Source organism: Echinops telfairi, unplaced genomic scaffold (assembly GCF_000313985.2).
Source record: "Echinops telfairi isolate 266 unplaced genomic scaffold, ASM31398v2 ScPeMD7_7475;HRSCAF=8513, whole genome shotgun sequence".
Taxonomy (NCBI): Eukaryota; Metazoa; Chordata; class Mammalia; order Afrosoricida; family Tenrecidae; genus Echinops; species Echinops telfairi.
Window position 1 is genome coordinate 7197137 of NW_022111379.1, and position 24508 is coordinate 7221644.

A 24508-nucleotide genomic window follows, 5' to 3' on the forward strand; every position below is an offset into this window, starting at 1 on the left:
AGAGAGAGGAGAGTAGGGAGGGAGATGAAAAAATGAGGAGCTGATGCCAGGGGCTTAAGTGGAGAGCAAATGTTTTGAGAATGATGAGGGCAAAGAATGTACAAATGTGCTTTACACAATTGATGTATATGTGGATTGTGATAAGAGTTGTATGAGCCTCCAATAAAATGATTTTAAAAAAAAGTTCATGAGCAGCGATCTAAGATAAACTATTGGCCTCTCTGGTTCAAAGGAAGGAATGGTGGAAATCAAAAGGTATATGGAAACTATTACTCCAAAAATTGATTAATGGACTATGTTAAACACCAGTCTCCACAACCCTGAGACCAGAAAAAGCAGATGGTGACCAGCTATGGCTCTAATCAAGATCACAATTAGAAGGTCAAGGATAAACTGAGGAAAAATGTGGAACAGAAGTCACAAAATCACAAGAGACCAGGCTTACTGGCAGAATGAAACTGGTGGGACCATGAAATTACAGGCCTTACAACTTCAGTTCTGAAACTGAACTCACCTCCACATTAGAATAAACCACCATTGAAGATCAACAGGGCAGCATTTACCCAAAGACCAAGATCAGAGGGCTAGGCAAGGAGGAGGAGTGGAAACAGGAAACCCAGGGAGGAAGTAGAATAGTCCGTGGTGCAGTGAGGACACTGCGAGAGAGAGTTGAATCAGAATGTGCAGAAATCATCGAATGTGCTCTGTAAACCTTTAACTAATTCACAATAAGAAATTCTTTTGGAGGGGGCATTTTTGGAGCTTTATAAAATGAAATGAATAGCATATAGCACTCAAAATCCCTTGGCTAAAAAGTATTACTGGAAGAAACTATTTTAAAAAAATAAAGTCACAATCTTTCTTAAAAGAAAAGGTTTAATGGTTATTAAAGAAATTGGCTAGAATCCTATTTAATTATTAAAAATAAAGACTACTTTAATAAAACTCTGCCCAAATATAAATAAGAAACCATGAGGAGCTTACAGTATCGTTTCATTTCATTTTCCACACACTTTCTAAAGCCTCATCGCATACATGTGTCCTTAATGAAACAAACTTACAGTGAAGTCTACTTGTATGTGTTTCAACTGAACAACTGTAAATGTCGTTCTTGACTAGCTGATTGGGAATTGGCAGTGGCAAAATGTAATTGTAGAAAATGAAAAAATGAGAATGATTACTGTCAACTAAATACTTCATAAATTGATGCCCAAAACCCACCCCCAGAAGTTAAAAAAAAATTGATCTCCTTAGTATTATCATAGTGAGAAATTCCAACTTTTCCGAACAGATTTTGTATTACCCATTCAACTTACTGGTATTATTGGCCATTTAATAGTAGCAAAGAAAACTAAAGCTAATCTCAGATTAATAATCATTCTTGGGATTTTGACTGCTCCACTATTTTGTGCCACAGAACTTTGATTTCAATATAATTGTTAAGAAGAATTTAAGAATCCAGTGGGTTAAATGCTAAGAGGCTAACTGCCAAGTGGGTGGGTCAAACACACCAGCTTAAGCCCTCTTTAAGGATGCGGATAGCTACTGTGATAGAGTTACAGCCTCAGACACTCTGAGCAGCAGTTACCTCTGTTCTATTGGATGACGACGAGTCAGAAAGCGATTCAATGGCAGCGAGCTTGGTGTCACTTTTGACCCTAGCTTATTAAAATATCTAGTCAACAAGATGGTCATTATACATATTAGAGGAACAGCGCACTTTCGGAATGATTAACAGGAATTTGTGAAGCCAATCTCCTCCCTTTGCCCATCTTTACCATCTGGAAACTGTGGCACTGGAAGCACATCCGAGCAAGGGAAAAGTGTGGAAACCTCTGAGTGAGGGGTAGGCTTCATTCTGGTTGTTTTTTTCTCCCCTTGCTTGCCTTTGGCCCAGAATCTCATCTTAGCTCTCTGAGGTCTGTTTAAAAAATAAATATAAAAATGTAAATCAGCATCTTCTAGAGATAGTATTTGTTTACCGCGTTAAGCTTTATGAAGATACTCCATGTATTTTTAGGTCACTAAACCTTCACATTTAAATTTAATCATAAGCAATCTTTAATCTCACATTTAAATTGCACCTAGCTTCCTCATTTTGAATACTGTCATTACTCATCCCCCTGCCAGCTTGGATTCAGTATAAAGAAAATATTTTTATAAAAATCACTAATAATTTTAAAACTCTTTTAAAAAAATTGCGTTTTAAAATTTTTCCTCCAGTCTTCATCCATAAATATGCACATTTTATAACATTGCAATCATTATGCAGATACTCACTATTATGTCATACAAGTTATTAGGTCATAATATTTATGAGACATCAATATTACTCATTATTATTACTAATATTACAAATACTATTAACAACAGCTACCATTCACTGAGCTCTTACCTTGCTCCAGGTACATTGTTTAGTTTCTATAAAATAACCTTACTTAATCACAACAGACATATTTTGAATAAACTACTATAGCCACGTTGCAGGAGAAACAAGAGGCAGACGGTTTGCTCGTGGACAGATTTACAAAGTCCCAGAAATGCTAAAGGGCTGCTTTGAGTCAAAGTTGACTCACTGGCGGTGGGTTAGTTTTTTAATAACCATTTCATATGTGAGAATCTGGAGACTCAAACTGAAGGTAACTTTCTCAAGGTTACCCAGTCAGTAAATGACCAGGGTGAGAATTACATTTACTATGCTACATTCCCTCATTCATATTATAGACTCTTTCCTTATATAAATCAGGGATGCACTTTGAGATAATAGTACCAGCTTGCATTTATTGAAGATATATATCCTAAGTGTGCTATGAGTGTTTGGGTATCACACATGGTTACGTGTTGGACTACTAATGACAAAGCTTGGCAGTCCAAGCACACCCAGAGGGTCCTTGGAACATAGGCCTGAAAAGCCTATGGAGTAGCTAGCTCACTCTGCATACATGAGGACGCGCTGAGTCAGAATCAACTCAAGGCGGCTAACCACCACCACCTGCACTAGGAAACTTCTTCGTCTATTTATTTGTATGTCCATTTATTCAGCCAATCAAAAGATAAATAAGCATCTACCAGATACTAGGCACAAACTCTTACATATGTGAGTCTCAATGTTCCCAACTCCCATGAAATTATCCTTATTTTACGCATGAACAAAATGAAGCTCAGGCCTCTAGTGGGGGGTGTGTGTGTGTAAGAAAGGTAAAATCAGGAGTATCTGATTATTAATTCATGTTATTTTTCATTTTTTATTAAGTTTATTATTAAGCTTAACACATTCACACAAAGAGCAATTATTCTACAAATATTCTACAAATTATTCTTTATTACAAATAACATCCTTCGCCAGCACCACCCATTTTCTATCCTTTTGGAGACAACTCTTTTGAACAAAACAACTGCTTCTTTTTTATTGCTCACATGCTACCATTGCTATCATAACCATGACCATGGCTAATGAACAAGCATGTTCCACTGCTCCTGTTCTAACCCTACCACAAACATCTATTTCCCCCATCAGCACTCCAGGCATGTAATTAATAAATATATTTGTATATACATATATCAAAGTAACACAGTACAAGCTACTCTGCCTCTTGTTAGCAACCAGTACCACAGAATTTGCACCTTCAGTTGGCCTAGTGTGTCCAGAAAGCCTGAACAAAACTGAAAACCAGGGCAGAGTGGCTACAGCCGTGTCTCCTGCAGGTACCCCCCTATGGGGTGGCTGGGCACAGCCCGTGTGAGCAGCAGTGGTCAGTGGTCGAACTTCCACTAAAGCTCAGCTTGGGGGCTTCAGGCTTCGGCCAAGCCTTGGCAGCTACTGGAGGCAGCGGAACTGCACCCTAGCTACCACAGTGCCAAAATCTCAACACCAGCCTACATCCGGCCCTTCCTCCCTGCTCCACAAATCAACATACAGTCAGACATCACCTAATTGGACATTATGCAGCACATGCTGCATACTACAATTTTAGTTAGGTCAACATTTAGTTATTTACATTTTTTATACAAATATTCACAACTGAGACATGTTCTTTCCTGCAAATCAACCCTCTGCCTCAGAGTTAATAATTGGTTTTGCTTTTCATTTGATCGCTCTTCTATTGCTAACTCGTATCAGTGTTTCTCCATTTGTATCAATCTCCTCTCTGTGTACACAAACATACTAGGTATTCCATCAGTTTAATTTTCTTGAAGAAACTTCTCCCAGAGCCTTCTGACTTGCCTCAGTCTGGATGTTTTCTCTAAGTACTTGCTGTGCAGCTGTCATTTGAAGAGCTTCTTGCACAAGCATACCAGACAAAATACCTTCACTCTTGTTTGTTTTAGAGAGACCTGGGGGCGCGGGGGTCAGGGATGGGTCTATTTTCATCCACTATCTTGAACACGCAGCAATCTGGAGACTCACACCTTTCAGTTATGTTCAATTAGTTTTCTGATCGTTTGCTCTCCTCCGTTTCCTCACTGGGTTACTGGATATCCAGAACTGCTCCTCTAATTTTCTTATCTTTCCTCTCACCTCTTCATCTTCTCGATCCAATTTCTAAGAGAAATCCTCAAAGTTTTCTTCTAACCCTTCTGTTGTGGATAGAATTATGCCCCTCCCAAAAGGTATGCTGTATATCCTAAACTCTACAGCTATGGCTATAACCCCATTGAAAAGTGGGCTATGTTATATTGATAACGCACAATTACCGCAGGGTATATCTTGAGTCAATTTCTTCTGAGATATAAAAGAGCTTAAACACTGAAGCAAGAAGTAGAGATGAGGGAAGAAAGATGTCAAGGCATCTAAAGGTTGCCCAAGAGCAGAACTCCAGAGACAAACACCTTCTTCCTCCAGAGAGCCAACAGAGAAAGAGGATCTTAGGCTAAAGCAAGCACCTTGAATTCTGATTTATGGCCACCTCAACTGCATGAAAATCATTTTCGGATTATTAAATCCATCCATTTGGGCTATGTCTGTCTGTGGAAGCACTGGATAACTAAGACATTTTTTTCTGAGGTGTTCTTTTAAATTATCACATTTTCTTATTTTCAAAAGCTCTTTTTATCATGGATACATCTCTTTCGTGCAGTTCGATTTAATGTGTACAATTATGTTCTAATTCAGAGGCCTTAAAGCTGTTTCCCTTTCTAATGAACAGTTTATTTCCTCCAGGTTTCATTTTACCTCTTTGTTTTGGTTCCTTTTATATAAAATGTTTCCAAACGTATGTGGTGATCACTGATGTTTATGGTTAAAAACAGGGTTTTTAAAAAGGTACTTTGAAGCTCTACTGTACATTGGTGGGGTTTCTTATTGCAATCTTTCCTGTGTAGTGTGTAGTTATCATCTGGCAACCTCCAAGTTCAGATGTTTGTTTACTTCTAGGGCAGGAAGAGGGCTCGTCAGTCAACTCAGCTTTCCTCACTTGGTTTGCAATTTAACTTTTTCCTGAGTATTAAGAGAGCGCATTCTTCATTTGCTTGCTTCTGTCTCCTCTCTCGTTTTCTTCATCTTTGTAGGTTTTGTCATATTAGCAATTTGGGGAAAGGAAGTAGAAGTCCAATGTATATGTTCAATCTGGTATCATCAACTATAAGAGTTCACTACTATGATACGCCGTATTTTTCAATGCATGATTTCTACAATAATCCACTTTGGATTTGGTTTACCCTAGTTTATGCCTATACAGTTATTGAGAAAGTGATCTTTAAAAGAGTTATTAACTGGGTAGACTTTGATGTAAACTTTAATTATTCAGTGAAGGTTAATACCTTATATAGTATAACATAAGGAACAAAGATATGTATTTGACAAAGAAAGACATAAATCCACATGCTTTCTTAAGAATTAAACCCTAAAAATATTTTCTAGTTTCTGTAAGACACCTAACTCAAATGCGATCTAAGTTCACATTTGGAAATGTTTTTGGTCTCACTTGACCTCTCTTCTTTTAATATAAAATATCACAAGGTATAAGGTGATTTAGAGTTATCCTCCTATCTCACGATTAACCACAGAGAAAGATAGAGCTCATTAGAGATTTTGAATTTGTGCCTATTTCATACTAAGGACTTAAGATTTACTTGTTGAAAATAGGTAAATGACTTTAATTTCCAAAGCAGCTTCCCTAGCTGTTACGTTTTGCTTTTTGAAAGGCTTTGTACTTAATTAGAGTTAATCAGGAAATAAAATTAGATTATACATTATACCTTATATCTGAATCTGAAGACTTCTGTCCCACAGTCAACTTTGTAATCTCTCCTTGAGACATAGTCTTATGAAGCTTTGCTTGTTCATCAATTGAAGAAAATCGTTGTGAAGTCTGGAATAATTACATATAGTAACATTTTAAGATCAGTAACCATATGATAGCATAGAACTCAGGTTATAGAATTGCTTCCGAAGAACTGCTTCAGAACTAAAGTTGTTAAAATTTTTATAAAAATGCATTCATATTATTCAGAAATCCACTGAAATAACAGAATCCACTGAAAACGGTACTAATCTTTTAGAGTAACCTGTGAAAAAGTGAGCTTACAGAAATGAAGATGCTGAAACAAGAAGCTCATATTCCTGAAACTATAACAAAGAATCTCAAACGGAAAGTTAAGAGAAGCCAAGTTATCTGAAGACACAGTGGAGGAGCTTCAAACGGTTGTGAGAACATCCAAATCGCTTTTATTTCATTTTTGCACTCATTTTTGAAGCCCCTTTATACAGACAAAACATTAAAGATCTAATAAATCCAGAATCCTCATTACTGTATTTCATACCTCCTTTGATTTTATTGGTTTTCATGCTTCCTTTCTGAAAGGCTATTTTGTCCCTAAATGAATATATGATCACCACCCATGGAGACAGTAGTCAGGAAATTCAAGTGACCTAATATATTGGGCAAATATATTGTAAAAGATCTCTATAAAGTGTTAAAAAGCAAAGACGTCACTTTGAGAACTAAGTGTGGCTGACCCAAGACAGTATTTTTGATAGCCTTGGGTGCTTGTGGAGAAGGAGCCTTTTGTAGTGCAGTGGTTACATATAGGGCATAGATCTACAAGGTCAGCAGTTTGGAACCACCAGCTACTCTGAGGGAGAAAGTCAGGGCTTTCTACTCCCGTGAACAACTAGTCTCAAACCCACAGGGGTAGTCCTGCAGGACCACTATGAGTTGGCATCGACTCAATGGCAGTGATTTGGGGGGGACTAAGGGGATGTGCATGTGGAAGCTGGACACTGAATAAGGATGGCTGGTAATAAAGAACTGAGGTCTTTGAATTATGGTGAAGAATACGATCTATATCACAAAACTGCCAGAAGAACAAACAAACTTGTCTCAGAAGAAGTACAACCAGAATGGTCCTCAGAAGCCATGGTGGCGCGACAGTGTCATGAATTTTGGACACGTTATCAAATGAGATCAATGCCTGAAGAAGGACATCAAGCTTGGCAAAGTAGAGGGTCAGTGGAAAGGAGGAAGTCCCTCAGTGGCATGACTGTTACTGTGGGCACAGCAATAAACTCAAACATAGGAATTCAGGGCGGTAGAGGACTAGGTAATGATTCCTTCTGCTGGACACACAGCATCACTGAGTCAGAGAAACTTGACAGCATTTAACAACAAAAGATGACAACTATTTATATAGCCTAACTTGCTATTATAGATACTTACAGTATCCAATCAAGAAATCATTAGATGATTTTTAAAAGCCAGAACATGGGAAGAAAAGAAAAATCAAAGATCCTTGTCTCCAATAATGGTCTAAATTATAAACAACTTACATGAGCATCAAACTGGAATCTGAATAACAATTCACAATTCTTCTTCCACTCATTTACATACCATATATACTCGAGTATAAGCCAACCTGAATACCAGCTGAGGCACCTAATTTTACCACAAAAACTGCATTAAAAAACTTGGCTTAAACACGAGTATATATGGGACGTTTCTTTAATTAAAAGTCCATCCTTAGGAGAGAATTTATTACCTATTTCAGTAATTTCCTAGTATTTCATTTTTCTATAGCTGTAATCATTTTCCCCCTAGTCTTTTGGTTTCCTTAACAGTGATCCTAGCAACAAAAAAACAAAATATTCGGAACAGCTAAAATGGAAATAACAGACTTTTGCTTCTGGTATTGATGGAGTGATAGGGACCTTATTTACCATCTTGTCTGAAATAAACAAAAACAAAAAATGACAACCAACCAAAACAGATAAAATGGTATAAAGCCGCCATTATCAAGTTGATGGACATTTATCCTTGAGAGATAAGAAACAAAGGAGGTGAGTCCTTTACCTCCTGCAGCTGAATTCAGCTGCACTGAATTTCCAGGACTTTACCCAGTAATGGGAGCAGAGATGGAGCTTTGGAGACTCCCTGAGTTGAACATATAAAGTTCAACGTCCAGAAGTACCAAGGTCATCTGAGACCAAAGGTCAGAGCACTAGAAATAAAAGAGATGCACGAAGAACCCTGAAGAGCTCTGGTAGTGCTGTAGGGTAAGCAATGGATTACTAACTAAAAAACAACAAAACGGATTACTAACTAAAGGTTAGTGGTTCAAAACCAGTAGCCACTTAATATGAGAAGATGAGCCTATCTTCTCTTATAAAGAGTTACAGCTTTGAAAACCCTACATAGGTCACCGTGAGTCAAAATCAACTTGATGGTAGTGGGTTTGTTTTTTGGTTTTATAGAAGATCCACACTGAGTAGTCAACTGGGTACTGATCAATAATTTAATCACTGACTGCTGTGACTAAACTCTCCAAGATTAGGGAAAATTCTACCTTAACAGATTAGAAGTGGAGGGAACAAAAAAAAAAAAAAAAAGGAGCTGATGCCAAGGGCTCAATAGAAAGTAAATGTCTAGAAAAGAACGATGGTTAACATATGTACAACTATGCCTGATACAACTAATGTATGGCTTGTGTTAAGAGTGGTATGAAGCCCCAATAAAATGATCTTCTAATTAAAAGAGAGAGAGAGAGAGATTCGAAGTAACAATGTCAGGCACTCACAAAGGACCAGTGTGGGAAGCTGAGGACCAGGAAGAGAATGTTATGTGGACACATTCTCTATGCTCATGATTAAGAAGCCTGGAAGGCCAGGATTCTGGGTGGATGGAGGCCTTTACATTTGTGAGTAGGAGAGATGAGTCCCAGTTACACATTCTCCTGTCTAAAAATCATCCCCACAATATCCCCCTATGATTGTGCTACCTTAATGCTACCTCTTATTACTATATTACCTGAGGCCTTCATCTATAGGAGCAGACATGTTTCTTTTGTTCTCCCTGCTCAAGGGGCAGTTGACTCTCCTCTGTCTACCCCCAATGATAGTATTGAGTTTCTCCTCCAATGAGCTCAGGGACCTCTAGGGTTAGGACACTGCCCACCTTGTTACATATGTGATTGACTATACATACTCATGAAAGAATACATTCCCTGTTTCTCACTCCTAAAATTTTGTCTCTCTTTATCTGTTCCCTTCAATTACACAACTACTCCTTAGGACCATATCAGTGTGAGGGCTGGCTCCCACAGACCAGAATATTGTCTGTACTTACCAGTAAGGCTACAAACGATGGTTCCTGATGCACTGAGTAAAGTACTCAATAGGCGCAGCCCTCACTAATTAAGAATAATTAGCTCTACACTGAACACTGCTGTTCGAGCTGAACAGATTTTTAAAGGAAGATCTAAAAGCATCAGCAAAACTCTGGAATACCATAGTCCTAAGAATATTAATCAGAATACAAAAGTATTCAGTACTCAACAAGATAAGATTAACAATGTCAGTACCCAGTAACAGCTATCCAGACATTCAAATAAGCAGAAATAAAGAACCTATAAAAAGAAGAAAAAGCTATCTACCCTTGACTCAAAACTGACACTAATGCTACTAAATTATTACAAAACAAACTGTAATTGTACCATATGTTCAAAAGTTAGGTAAAGGACTAGAAGAGAGAGAAAAATAAAAACTGGGCTCCTGGACATGAACAATTCAAGGTCTGAAAAGAAAAATACACTGGATGACAAAATAGATTAGCGAACATGAAATTATGTTCAGCCCAGCAGTAGCATGTGTTCAATTATCCCATGGGTATCTCTGACTTCCTCTTCAGTGGACTAATGATGAAATTAATTTAAGGGCTCAGATAAGCCACCCAAGGAGCCCTTGTGGCTCAACAGCTAAGCAGTTGGTATGCTAACCAAAATATTGGTTGGAACTCACCTAGTGATACTTGATACTTCAGGAGAAAGACTTGCTCCTGTAAAGAATACAGCCTAGGAAATGAGAGCAGTACTAATCTGTCACACAGAGTCACTATGCGCCCACACCTACTTGATAGCACCTAACAATGCCACACGCCAGCTATTAAGTACTTCTTTTTTAAAATGTTGAAGGAGAAGAATTAGGAGGAAAAATTGAAAGACATACAATCATAAACACCCCCACCCCCTCCCCACACACACGCAAATAACCCAATAAAGAACTTGTAGGGGCTATAAAAAAAAAAAAAGAACTTGTACTTTGCTACAATGATAGAAAAACACCCAGAACTCATTATCTTATAAACCATATCAAATGTATAAAAAATGAAAACATACAAACTGTAAACAAACTTAAAATAAGAACACAGAGTAAATGAGAATCAAAATAAGAACTGAAATAGCTCAGTTGATTAACCCTAACTTTCTTCAAAGGAAAACAAAAGTGGACTGGGAGGGGGCAGGGCAAAAGAAAACTACAAAGAAATTCTCAAGATAAAATAACTATTTTCACACATGAAAAACTATCCTGAATTCGAAATACAAAATTTTAAAACAGACACCATCAAGGAGAATATAGAAAGAAATTATGAGAGCTGATGAAAGAAGGAAGAAAAAGATTAAACTCTAAACTAAACACTAAATTGTAAGATGTACAAAGGATGAAGAGGACACAAATGGACATTTGAAGGACATGGAGCACAGATGGGAAAATAACAAAGCCTATGGAAGTGATATAAAGAAAAAAGTAAAAGAGAATGTGGTTGAAATAGAAGGCAGATAGAGATGACACAACATATTTATAAATGGTGTCCCTACACAAAACAATGGAGCACAATTATTTAAACTTATTCTGTGGGAAATTTGCAAAAATTAAAAACCAGAATGTACATATTGAAAGACTGTATATTATGTAGGTATAATTAATCTGCAGTGACCAAGATAGAGATCTATGGTAAATTTTGAATATAAAGAAAAACGTTCAAGGCTTCCAAATAAAAACATAAAATAATTTAGAAGGACAAGAGACTTAGGCTGGTGCAATGCCTTGAATTATTTAAAATAGCTTTTCTAGCCACAACCTTTGTAACTCCCATCAAAGGAACTTCATTTTCCTGATAGGTCTGCATTGAAAGATGGGAAAAGGCACTGGTTGAATTGCATGATTCTGCTGTGAGTGTGTACTACAAAGGTTCATTATAACTGCCAGCCTCTTGGGTCAAAAATGAGCCATCTCAGCAGCAAGAGGGGAGACTCTCACTACTAGCAAAACACAGAAAAGCCAGGAGTGCAGCTCATTCTTTGGTCCCCTGGATCCCTACACACTGAACCTCCTTGACCAAGAGACAACTGTGACACCAGAGCAGCAGCAGCAGCAGCAGACCCAGGATCCAGAACACGACACAGAGCAGGAACTTCCCAGGCCACAGAGCAAGTAAAGCTGGGTGCTTTAGGGCAGGACTAACTGGCTTGTGGAGTGGGGTCCCTCTGGATACTTTATGCGGGGAACTGGGTTTGTGGCCCCACAGAGCTGGAGCTGAATGCTTTTCAATTGAGGCTTACTGTTTCATTACCTAACCAGGGCAAAAGCCAAACCAAGAGGCAGAGGGGCAAAGAGAGGCTGCCTGAGGCATGGTAGAGAAGAAACTGACCTGACTGAACAACTGTGGCCTGAGCTTTGTAATCTGTTAACATCTTTAATAAATTCCATAATCATGAGCAATGCTTGTAAGTTTTGTGTGGCCAATACCACAGTTCTTTATCCATTTTCCTATGGATGGGCATTTGGGCTGTTTCCAGCTTCTTGCTATCGTGAACTCTGTTGTGGTGAAGATGGGAAAGCGTATGTCTGTTCACGTTGTGTCTCTTCCTTCTTTGGGGTACATGCCCAGTCTGAGGTATTGTGTTAGGTAGTACATGCCACTTTCCACAGTGGCTGTGCATGTTCACAAGCCCATCAGCATAATATAAGAATTTCGACCTCTCCTCACTCTCTCCACTAGTTTTGATATCACCCCCTTATTTCTACATCTAAAAACCACTTTGACAGAGGAGGCCTCACCTCAGCTGAGGTCAGTCTCTCATGTTGAGGGTAAAGAAAAAGGCCAATCAGTTCCTACCAAATAACATTGTTCTACAGTCATCCCAGATCAGCAGACACTCCCACAGAGTGCTCAGTGAATCTTAGAAAAGGTGATTTCACTTCTGCTGGTAGGTAAACCAGATGGGGCAATCTGGCATTGGGAAAAAAGTTTAACATTACTTATATCGACTCCTGAGGGGAGAATACATCTGGTATTATGTTCCTAATTGGGCACTTTTAACCTTGTTTCTATCAGCACTTGAGGTGCACAACACCCTTCACAGACCACACCAGAAGGGTCCAATTTGGAAGCCCAATTAAGCAAACTGGACTTTACCTAAAACACAACGGAAGAAGATTAAAGGAATTTAAGTACTCCCTAGGCTTAAGGCTGAAACCTGCCGGAAGTCCTAGTACTTGGGTCCAAGTATTTTTCTTTGAGGGTGCACCTCAAGACTATCATATATTTGTTATTTTCATATTCTCTTTGCTTTAGTTTTTGATCTGTACAGGTCAATAATCCTTCTACTTTTGTCTAGAAAGCTGTTCTATATATGTATATTCTCCTTTTTAAAACAGTATTTGAAATTCTATAACATTGGCTAAATTAATGATACATCTCCATAAGGATGATTTATAATATTTCTCAATAAAAGAATGATGATGAATACGTAGAAATATGAGTAGATTTTGAGCTGACACTTAATTGTAGCCCTAATCTAAGAATTAGTTTTTATGTCATGAAACTACTTGGTACCTGCCTTCATGAAGAAGAGATCACTGAAGATATGGGTGCTATAGCAAAAGTGTAGTAAAGAAATCAGATGGTGCCTGGCTATCAGAAAGAAATAGTATTTTGGGTCTAAATGACTTGTCTTAAAAACATGAAGCCATATAAGTGAGGTGATAGCTAAGTCCACACGGAAAAAGCACACCAGCCTGTGTGATCCAAGGACTGTAAATAATTAAATCCAAGATCAGAAGAGGCAACAGGATTAGAGCTTAATCTCTGAATACCCAGTTTACAGAAGGTTATGAATGACAGTGTAAGCACAAATATCCATTTGCTGGGTCCCTAGCTGGGATTAAGTTTTCAGTGAATTACCTCTGAATATTGACCAGGGATGTAAATAGTCTTGCTATTGAACAGAGTACATTGGAAAGTGGACTACTATAGATTTAATCGGGCTATAATTTAACACCTTATCAGCTGTTCACCCTTTGGACCCATTTTAAATTTGTTATGTTTTTATTATTTTCTGCTTTCTTTTTTATTGAGTTTTCTGGTCTGTTTTATTCTGTTATTGTTGTTAGGTTTGTTTGTATGTTTTTTTTTTAATATGAAAAACCCAAGATAAGTAAATCTGTACAGACAGTAGCTAGATTAATAATATTTTAGGGCTATGGCAGGGCAAGATGGAGGGAAATGGGGAGCTAAGAATAATGAGTATAAGGAAGAAAAAATGTTCTAAAATTGTAGTGATGATTGTACAACTCTTTTTAATATGTTTAAGCCATTGGGTTGTACAATGTTAATTATGTCAATAAAACTGGTAAAATTTTAATTAAAAAAGCCAACACATAAAAAAAAAAAAAAAAAAGCCAACACACTGATTAACCAAAGAGTAATGAGTTAAATACAAAAAAATAGTGGACTAACAGCATTTTTAAAGTCATGTACTAAGGTGAAAAACAACAATAAGAATACAACCCTTCCTAAATATCAAAGGAAATTTAAACAAGAGAATATTGTGCTGAGTAAAATAAGTCAGCCACTAAAGGTCAAATATTGTACAATCTTACATAATCACAAATATGGTATCGATACCAAATCTATCAGTTTTTTATCATTAAATACGTAGTTTTTACTCACTTGGAAAAAAAATTTTAATTTCGTTCACAAAACAGGACCTAATGATGCTACATATACAACAAAGGGATTGAGAAAGGCTAGAGAAAAAGAGATGAGCAGATGTATCCCAGCAAATGAAAACAATAAAAGGCTGTAATCTTTTTAAGTAAAATTCAAGACAAAAAAGCATTAAAGATAACAAAGAACATTTTAAAATACTATTTAAAAACCATAATTCCTAATAATCATAGATTTCAAGTCATTATTTGCAGTAGAAGACAGAGCAGGCATACCTGAAAAAAAAGGATGTAGACAAACTAAACAATGTAATCAATAAGATAAAGTATGAATATATTTTGAAATTTTACACTCTGAATAGAGAATACACCTTCTTATCAAGTGAACACAAGATATTAAAAAATAGATCACATACTTGTAACAGGTAGCTAAGAAACTATCTGTAAATCCCATCATCATGTAGCAATACACTCTGATGAAATTTTGATGAAACTAGAAATCAAAAAGGGCCTTTCTCTGAAAAAAAAAGTTTAAATTTTTTATCACACAAGATTTATAAAATCCTTTATCTTTTATTTCTAGGGTAAGAAATGAGCTACAATTGAAATAGCAGATAGAAAGCCTGAAGGAAAAAGATGTCCTTTCTCTTACGATAATCAAACGCTGAAACACTGTGCTTTGCTTAATCAACACATTTTCTGTCTTTTTTGAGTGGACAGTGGGGAGAAGGAGAACACAGCTCGGATAAGGCTGGGAGGCTGTCTACCGAATACAACCACAACCAAACCAACCGCTGTCCAGTTGATTCCAACTCACAGAGACCCTCGAGGACAGAGGGGAACTGCCCTTCTCATCGGGGTGCTAAAGCTGTGGGGTCTTTTTTGAGCTGACTGCCACCTTTTCCTTTCACAGAGGGGCAAGTGAGTTCACACTTCCGACCTTGCGGTTAGCAGCCACACACTTAATCACTGCACCACCAGGGCTCCTTATACAAAGAGCAACAAACAGAAAAATAAGCATAAGAAGGGAAAACATTTGCGGGGGGGGGGGAATGAATGAGGACTGCAGCTTTACTCAGATGGAAGTAAAGAAGATAAGAATTCTGGCAACAAATGTACAAATGTGCTTTACACAACTGATGTATGTATGGATTGTGATAAGAGTTGAATGAACCCCCAATAAAATGATTAAAAATAAAATTTAAAAAACAGGAAAAAAAGGATTCTCATGGTAGCATTGTGAGTGTTACAATAACAGAAAAAGATAAAGATGAAGCAATTGATTTACTACTCAACAGAGATGAATACAATTTTCTCAGTATTTCCAGTATTGTTGCCAACTACTTGAATAAAAGGACCTGCTTTTTGCATACTCACAAAAACATTTCAAGTAAAAATACATTTCAGTACTGTAAGTGAAAGAAAAAAAAAAGAAGATAGGAATTCTGGAAAACAACCTAAGAGTCATACTTATAGAGATGCTTGTTCTAAGTATGGTAAATAAAAGAGACTACAGAGAGGTAAATATGTTACCCATACTAATCCCACAGACAGGGAGTAGAAATGATTTTACTAACTCACTATTCAGAAGGCAGAGAGATTAAAAAATAAAATATTATAAGGAAAGTCACCTTTAAAGTATTGCTTAACAGAACATCTCATTTTTTCTGGGGAAATACCAACATACAGAACTGAATGAAAGTTTGAAAAAGATAATAGTGATAGTTGAACAATGGGGTTAACATAATGTCAATAAATTGTACCTGTAAAAATTGATGGAGTGGCAACTATTTTATTACATAATTTTACCAATTAAAAAAACAAGCAAAACTGTGTGCAAGTAGCATACAGAATCTCTGAAGTTACTGAAACAGCAGAAGTTAAAAATAATTTTAAAAATTTTAAATAATAAATTAAAAAAAATAATGCCTCATCCAGCACAGGTAGCAACTGATTATTAACTCAAGAGGTAATGTTTATCAAATCCCTTTAAGTAATTGATGGGTAAGTATTTGTATCTCATTTAATCAAACACTTAAAAACTGGACAGGTCAGAGGACCAATTCTTCCAGGAGTAACTGGCAAACTTCTCAGCAAATGTCAGACACATATTTCTTTTGGTTCATGGGAGGGAAAAACATACACCATTTAAGAAAATCCAAGTGCCCCCAAATCAAGTCCGTTTAAAATTTGGTATCTTAAAATGTCAAAATCTTGATTTTGAAAGTCAAGATTTCACTTAAGAACAATTACTCTTCAACCTCGCAATATCAGATGCTGCTAGAACATACCATATTTCTTCAAGACACACAAGTAGAGAAATACAAGGCTGTTCCTTCCCTTCCCACCCCCGCCCCAGCAGGTACAACTTAGCATATTCTAAAAAGCAAAGCTTCTTCATGCAAATGTCCACCAGAAACAACTACTACCACCTGTTCCTAAAAGTAAAAGAAACAAGAGGAGCGTGAGATCAGGGTGGAGAAGTGACTAGTACACTGTGCAGGGAGGTGGTCTACCACTACTGGCATGCAGTGACTGTCAAGCAGGTGAACAGAATTATAGGCAGAGGCTACCAGCTAGAACCCTGAAAGGAGCTAAAGACTCCAAGCGGAGAGCCCAACGTCCTGGCGCATCACACAGCTCCAAGTGCAAAAGAATTCTACCAGGGAAAGAACTCAGGTTTGTACCAAAGGAAACTCTCAGGAACAAAACAGCAGCTACATCGAATGTCTTCACTTCCTCTACACATGAAAAGTCTATGAACGTTATAAAATAAATTAAATATGCTATTAATTTACACTGAAAAACTATCAGCCGTGCTTTTCATTAAAATTAGTTTGTTTCATAACCTATTCTCATGTGATAGTCATTTTTCATTTGGGAACTTCTATTTATTCATTCATTCAGAATTTTTTTCATTTGGGCACTTTCAAGCAGGAGATATAGATGTGTGTGTGCGTGCGTGTGCGTGTGTGTGTGTGTGTGTGTGTGTGTGTGCGCGCGCGCAGTTAAAAGAAAATGTCATTTCAGTGACAAGCCACTGAATTATTTAACATATGCTATATTCTATAGACAACAGATCAACAAACTATAGCCAGTAGGTCAAATACAGGCCACAGCCAATTTTTGTAAAGAAAGTGCTATTGGAGTACAGCTATGCCCAGTGGTTTGCTTATTTGTCTACGTAGCTGACAGACTATATGACACATGAAACCCAGACTCATTACTATCTGGCCCTTTATAGACAGTCTGTTGATACCTGTGCTACACCGTGTAAGCTAGAAAATGGAAATGTTCTATATTAGTAGTAAGTTCAATTGTTAATCTTGCCTAACCTGTGATTTGACAAATATTTGATCTACATATGAAGTGCCCTTTCTCTGAGTCCTGTATTCATTCGGTTAAAGTTTCGTTTTGAGTTGCTGTGTTCACTGAGGTTTCCCATGTACAAACCATCACATAGGGAAGAAGCTGTGAAGGTTAGCTTGAGAGTAGCAAAGACTATTCCCAACAGATTTGCTTGTTGCCTATTTTTCTTAAATTGCTATAAAATTACCATTTCGGAGTCACTGTGAGAGGCCTGACCCAGGCTGGGTGCAGGCCCGAGCTCAGAGTGAGAAGCTTGGTCAAGGGAGAGAAGGGGCTGAATAATGTCATCGTAATCATCTTCCTCTGTATCCCCCTCCCCATCGGCAAAAGTACCTCTAGTCAAGAAATCGGAGCGCGTCCGCGCCATGCGAGCTTTCTTTTTATGGGCCGGTCTGGCAACCTGCTTGACCAAATGATAAAACAAATAACACAACAATGTTTTGTTTTGAATGGAGATGATGCCAACAAAAGGCATCAGAGGGCTCATGAATTTCTTGAAACATCCCTCCACCCGACCATGCCCTTTCCACTACCAAGAGTGACAGGGATAACCAAAAGGAATCCACATACATTACCCTGGACAAAGGACAACAAGAGAACTTAAAGCTATGCTGATTTTATCCACAGCCAAGGAGGTCATCCCTGATAGGCAAAATCTGTCACCAAGTCACTTGCATAAATGCCTTCTTTTTCCTAGCAACTTCTCATTTGTATATATAATCTGAATTTTTAGGCACCATTATCTGCCTGGAGTTCACCTCCTTAATTATAACAAGCTTAGCTCATGGTTTCTTTCTCTATAAACACTTGGGAGTAAATGGGTAGGTGAAGTACTTTAATAACAAGAATAATAATTTCCAGAACAACAGGCATCTAACTTCACATAGATGGAAGATAAACAAGATCTAATACTTACCTCTCTTTGGCCCAGCCCAGCTGGCCTCACAGGTTTCCAAGCTGGTTCATCTTGCTTATGGTAGTGAGGATTTCCACACTTTAAGGATTCCTTGCTGACACTTTAGATAAGACAAGAGATAACATTTCAATTACTACCAGGGATCTCTAGCCAATATTCTTTAAGTGTAGCATGAAATACAAGGTAAGAAGCCAGGCCAAAGAGTTCCAACAAATTCCATAAATACTTCCCATCATACTCAATTCCCAAAATATGCCAAAAAATTTCCATTTACTAGCTAAAACAATACTGAATAAGAAGAACATACATAGTAGGAAGAATCTTCTTTATTTTAAAGCATACAATATACTCTACAGCTACTCTACAAAACAATCTGGTGCTATTAAAACAAGAGACATACAGACCAAAAAAATAAAACAGAAAATCCAGAAATAAAACCATGCATCTATGGTCAGCTGATTTTTCACAAAGGTGCTAAATATATTCAATGGGGAAAGTAGAGTGTCTTCAATGAAAGGTACTGGGAAAATTGTATTTCCACATATAGAAAAAAGAAATAGGACCCTGTCTCATATCATACGCAAAACAAATTTGTATTAAGAATGTAAATGTGAGAAATACAGTCATAAAATTTAGAAGAAACATCACAGGTAATCCTGTCAAGCCTTGTTTTCCAATCATGGATTACCTAAGAAAATAGCAAATGCAAAACCAGGGGGAAAAAGCTAAATAATAGGAGCTTCATAAGAATTAAAAACTTTTATTCATCAAAAGACATTATCAGAAAGGTAAAAAGACAATCTATTAATCAGGAGACTATCTTTGGAAACCATATATCAGACAAGAATCTAATAGCCAAAATATCTGTAATATTTAGAAAACAACAAAAAGACAACCTAATCATAAAATGGGCAAAGGATTTAAATAGATATTTCACCAAAGAAGAAACCCAAATAACCAGAAAACACATGAAAGGGTGCTCAGTAGCCATCAGAAAGAAAGTTCATATCAAATCCACAATGTGATACCACTTCATTCTCACTAGGATGGCTAAGATTTTTTAAAAAGAAAGAAAACTAATGTGGGTGAGGAAATGGTGAGGGACTCTTATTCACTGGTAATGGTAAAGAAAAAATAGTACGGTCGCTGTGGAAAACAGTGTGACAGTTCCTTCAAATAACTAAAAATAGAACTAGCACTTAACCCAGCAATTCTACTGCTAATATGTACTCAAGAGACTTGGAAACAGAGACTCAAAAAAGGAGACTTGTACACCAATCAATGTTCACTACAGCACTATTCACAATAGCCAAAAGGTAGAAGCCCACATGTCCATTAACAGATGACCGTACAACTGTGTGGAATGTTATAAGAGCTGAAAGTCTCCAATACAATGATTTAAAACAAAAAACAGATGACTTGGATAAACAACATGTTGTACATAAACAAGATAGGATACTACTCAGCCAGTAAAAGAAATGAAATCTTGATACAGGTTACAATATGGATGAAGCTAGTAGATGCTTTGCTAAGTGAAAAAAAAAGCCAATTACAAAAGGGCAAATATTATATGACCACATTTACATAAAAAGGCACGGAGGAGTAAATGTATAGAGTCTAAAGTTAATTATTAGTTGAGGGAAAAGAAAAAAAAAGAAAGAGGGAAAAGGTAGCTAATAGTGATTTTTAAAATTTACACTGATTAAGGGTTGGGTTGCACAGCCAATTATTGTAATTGCAGACAATAAATTGTTCACTTGTGAAAAGTTAAGTTAGAAAAATTGTGAGAGATATTTACAACAATTCCAAAAAAAAAAGAAGTCAATGTTGAGGCTGCTTATGAACAACCAAACAGCACATGGTATTTGGATCCTTACTTTGCAGGTTTAGGGTTTTGGTTTCATGAGATGTCTGGTTAACGGGTTTAGTAAGGTATTTAGTGCTTCTGTTTCACCTCTTTCGTTTTATAGAGCATGGGGGTCTTAAAAGCTTGAAGGCGGTAACCCAAGACACAACAACGGGTTCTCCACTCACCTGGAGCAATAGTGAGATAAGAACTGGAATGGTGCCCAGCCCCCAGTACTGAACATTTTAATAAAAAATGCAACAGAGGAATCTTAATCAAAAGAAGGAAGGTGCCAAAGAATTTCAAGTTTTCAAAGAATCTCGACTTTCTGAAGCCATGGAGGATAGATAAACCCCTGAAATTATTGTCCTGAGGTAATCTTTTTTTAAAATCATTTTATTAGAGGCTCATACAACTCTTATCACAATCCATACATACATCAATTCTGTAAAGCACATTTGTACATTCATTGCCCTCCATCATTCTCAAAACATTTGCTCTCCACCTAAGTCCCTGGCATCAGCTCCCCACTGAGATAATCTTTAAACATGAAACCAAACCAAAAATATCCTGAGGTTATCTTAAAACTGATCAATACCTTAATTAGTAAAAAATGTCTACTTTGAGCATTATGCTTTTTTAAGAACTATCTCAATGGGATCTCATTAACAAGAACAATCTGAAAGACTATGTTAATGAGGGAGGAATAAGTCAAAAAATGAGTGAAAATGGTTGCTTAATTTGAAAATGTTTGCTGTGTATACTCTCAACAACAAAAATAAATAAAATGTAGGAAGAGAATTTTTTTTTCTGTTATCAAGAATGCATGTGTATCAGTGAATTGCTTGAGGCCCTGTCCTGATAATTTCTGGGTATATTCCATTATGCTCACACATCTTTAAGATTATTAGTAGCAATATTAGCTCAAGACATAAACTATATTTGATGATAAATGGGGGGGAAAGGAAATGCCAAATCTTTAGACTGCTACTCTTAGAATATGTCTTCTAATCTAAAAACTCAAAGCCAACCCACTGCCACTGAATCAAGTCCAACTCCCAGCTACCCTAAAGGATGTAGAACAGCTACCTAGGTTTTCTGAGGCTGTAAATCTTTATGGGAGTTTCATCTTTCTCCCGAAGAGTAGTTGGTGAGTTAAATACTGCTAATCTCACAGTTAGCAGACAAATTATAAAATATCTGATAAGTAGCCATCCAGTGATGAAAACTCCATTGTTGTACCTTATACTAAAATGATTCCTATTTGTTAGAAAAGTTTCTTTCTAAAATCTTGCTTGGTAGCTTTCACTTATTTAGTTTTAAAACTTGAGGAGGCTTTAAAAAGAAGGCATATCAATAAAAGTCATAAAGAAATTCCTTTAATCCCTTCTTTCCACAAACACTTTGACATCTCCCTATAAATCGACATCAGCACTGACAAAAAGTGGTTATCAAACAAATAAAAAAGTATAATCTAATCCATAAAGGTGATTAAAGTGCTGGGTCCATGGGTTGACACTTTGCTACAATACTAGCTGGCAGACTGATTGCTTTTCTATCCAAAATCTCACATTTTATGAATGAAGGTTCAGGCTCCATAGAACTTAATTAATTCAATTTATTTTAGCTCGCCCATGATTTAAACAGTTCCCTCAGGAACTTGAAAAAATTCTCTGTATAGATCTATCTTGAGTTTTTGAAATATTTTATTTATGTCCATTTACAAAATACTTCTCTTGTGGTTACAAGAAAAAGATGAAGCTCCTGTAAAAACCTTAATGAAGGTCAATTGCTATGCCAAAACACATTACCATATACTTTTATATGGTATAATTACCATGTATTTTAGGATATTGCAAGAGAATTTTATTAAGAAACTCTTAATTAAGGAAGAAGAAAAACCTTCCCTGTTTGTTTTTGTTTGAGTCTGCTTAGCTGGCCTCTTTATTTCTTATTTCACATCTGCATACACAGCCTTTTAAGCATTCCCAAGCAAGAGATTCTTGGAACTTCTGCCAGGAGTAGCAAGTGGTTATGAGAAATGTAATCCCAATATTATTATACCTACTCCACACATGCTATCTAAATCGCGAGCTTGGCTCCCATGCCCTCTCTTGTCTCTCCCCTGAGAAATTTCATATACATAATTCTTTATGGAACCAAGGTTAGACTGCTGTTCCTTCCTAATCTAAAGCAATGAGCACTTACTGAAGGCTCATTACTATGTTGCACTTCACAAATGCTTTCTAACTTCATGTGGAAGAACCAAAAAGTCTGTACTTAGTCTAAGACTCCAATAAAACAAAAAAACACCTACCGAGTTTCTGCCCCACCAATTCTGACTCATGCCAAGTCCCTGTGTTTCAGAGAACTGAATTTCCAATGACTTTAATAGATTGGGAGGTATATTAATAAAACAGTCCAAAAGATACATAAAAGGATGTAATAAACATGTCACTCACAGTGGAATACTCGAGTTGTCCTTTGGCATGAAGAAAATGGCTCTAGTTGTTCCCTCTTTGGAAGGGTCATCAGATTTATGGCTACAAGACTGAGCTGGATGCCTAACACATTCTCTTTTTGAAACACGATTATTTGAGAGTTTACAAGTTGTGTTCATTTGGGAGCCTGTTCTGTCTGTCTTAGATAACTCCTTGGGTTGGCATGGACTTCCTTTTTTTTCAAAGGACAGGGTGACAGGTCGGTCCTTCGGGGGTAGGTGAGCAGAGGAACTATCTTTTGGGGCAAGAGCTGTACCTTTTTTAGCTATTGAATGGGGTTCCGGTACACCGAGTTCTCCTTTATTTGTAGTATTTAGAATGAGAGAGGTTGGCCTCTCAACTATTTGCCCTGATGGACTTATCAAAGGGGTCAGCATATACTCCCCAATTCTTGGCTTTTCAACTGTCTTGAGGGCTTTACGTTCCTTCCCTAAAATATCTGTCTGCTGGCGAATCTGCTTCATCATTTCTTTTTCATTCTGCTGTTGTAACTGCTTTTGCCTTTCTTCCTTCTCAATGTTTAGCTTTTCTAGTTTTTCAAGCACAGTATTAGAAGGATCTGTATTCAAAGAAGCAACAACTTGATCTTCTCCTGAGCAGTGGTACTTTGGGGCTTCTCTATTGATATCCAAGGTAAGAGCTGTCCCCTGTGTTTCTTTACTTTCCAATTGCTTGTTTCTCTGAATACTTGTATCTTGTTGGGAACGAGTTTTCAATGGATCTTGTTGGGGAATATAAAAAAATGTAGGCAGACTATTTGAAATAAGGGGTTCTCTCAGCTGTGGTTTACAGGTAATGAATCCGGACCTGCAGACTATCTTATCCTGCATAGTGCCATCCTTCAAAGGCTCCAAGCCAGCGGGTGTCTGCCTTTGCGTCAGTTCATGGCTAGTCTCACTTGAGGCACTGCGGGCAGCATCCTGTGGACCGTCTTGCGGACTCCTGATGGATGTCTGAGGTGATGGAACTGTCCAGGCTCCAACACCTGGAATGACTGGCTCTAGTTTGCTCTTCTGACTTTCTTCACAGCTCAGAAGTTCCAAGCTCCCTTGAGAACTTTCACTATCAGGTGTGCCCCGTAGAGACGGAAGGCCCTCGGGCATGAGTTCTGTAGACCATCTGCGTTCCTCTGAAGGAGACCCACCACCAAGGGAGCGGACTTTTAGTAATTCTAAGCTAAATATAGCTTGCTCCAGTTCTCTCATCCTCCGGCTTTCTCTTTTGGCCCGACTGCCTTTTTTCTGATGGAGATCCTCCAAGGACTTGGGTCTCTCCCTCACGACCACATCTTCCTGGAAGTCTGCACCACTTTGGCTTCTGGCTCTCTCCTGTCGTTTGTTTGGGGAATCCTCGGAGTAGTCTCCTGAGCTCTCACAGCTAATTCTATGACTCTCGATTACAGATTTACTTTCCTCTATGGCTTTCACTCTATTGTCAAAGGAACAGTCTTCCCATTCTGAAGGGTCTGAGCCTTGAATGTCCAGAGACCCATATGCCTGGGTAGTCACCAATCCAAGCTCTACTTTTGTTTCTTTGTGTCTTTGTTTTTTCAAAGCTTTAAACCTATATGAAAACATGGATGGGGAAAACAGGGAGGGAGGGTTATAGATACACATTAGTGACCACTACAGAGCATACATTTACTGAGAATATTT

At 37.5% G+C, this 24508-nt stretch overlaps 1 protein-coding gene across 6 annotated transcripts in view; it reads right to left on the reverse strand.

Annotated features, from left to right (window-relative positions):
- Positions 1–24508, reverse strand: part of MYO9A (myosin IXA) — a 211124-nt gene that overhangs the window by 62566 nt on the left and 124050 nt on the right. For 3 of the 6 annotated variants that reach the window (XM_004711954.2, XM_045285719.1, XM_045285718.1), the window contains exons 24-27: positions 22815–24416; positions 18507–18606; positions 6199–6311; positions 1779–1921 (exon numbers count right to left, since the gene is read on the reverse strand). In XM_004711954.2, the coding sequence (XP_004712011.1) occupies positions 1779–1921; positions 6199–6311; positions 18507–18606; positions 22815–24416 (1958 nt within the window). Of the gene's footprint in view, positions 1–1778; positions 1922–6198; positions 6312–17777; positions 17994–18506; positions 18607–22814; positions 24417–24508 lie in introns of all 6 variants that reach the window. The other 3 variants (XM_045285717.1, XM_045285716.1, XM_045285720.1) reach the window with 2 other exon arrangements.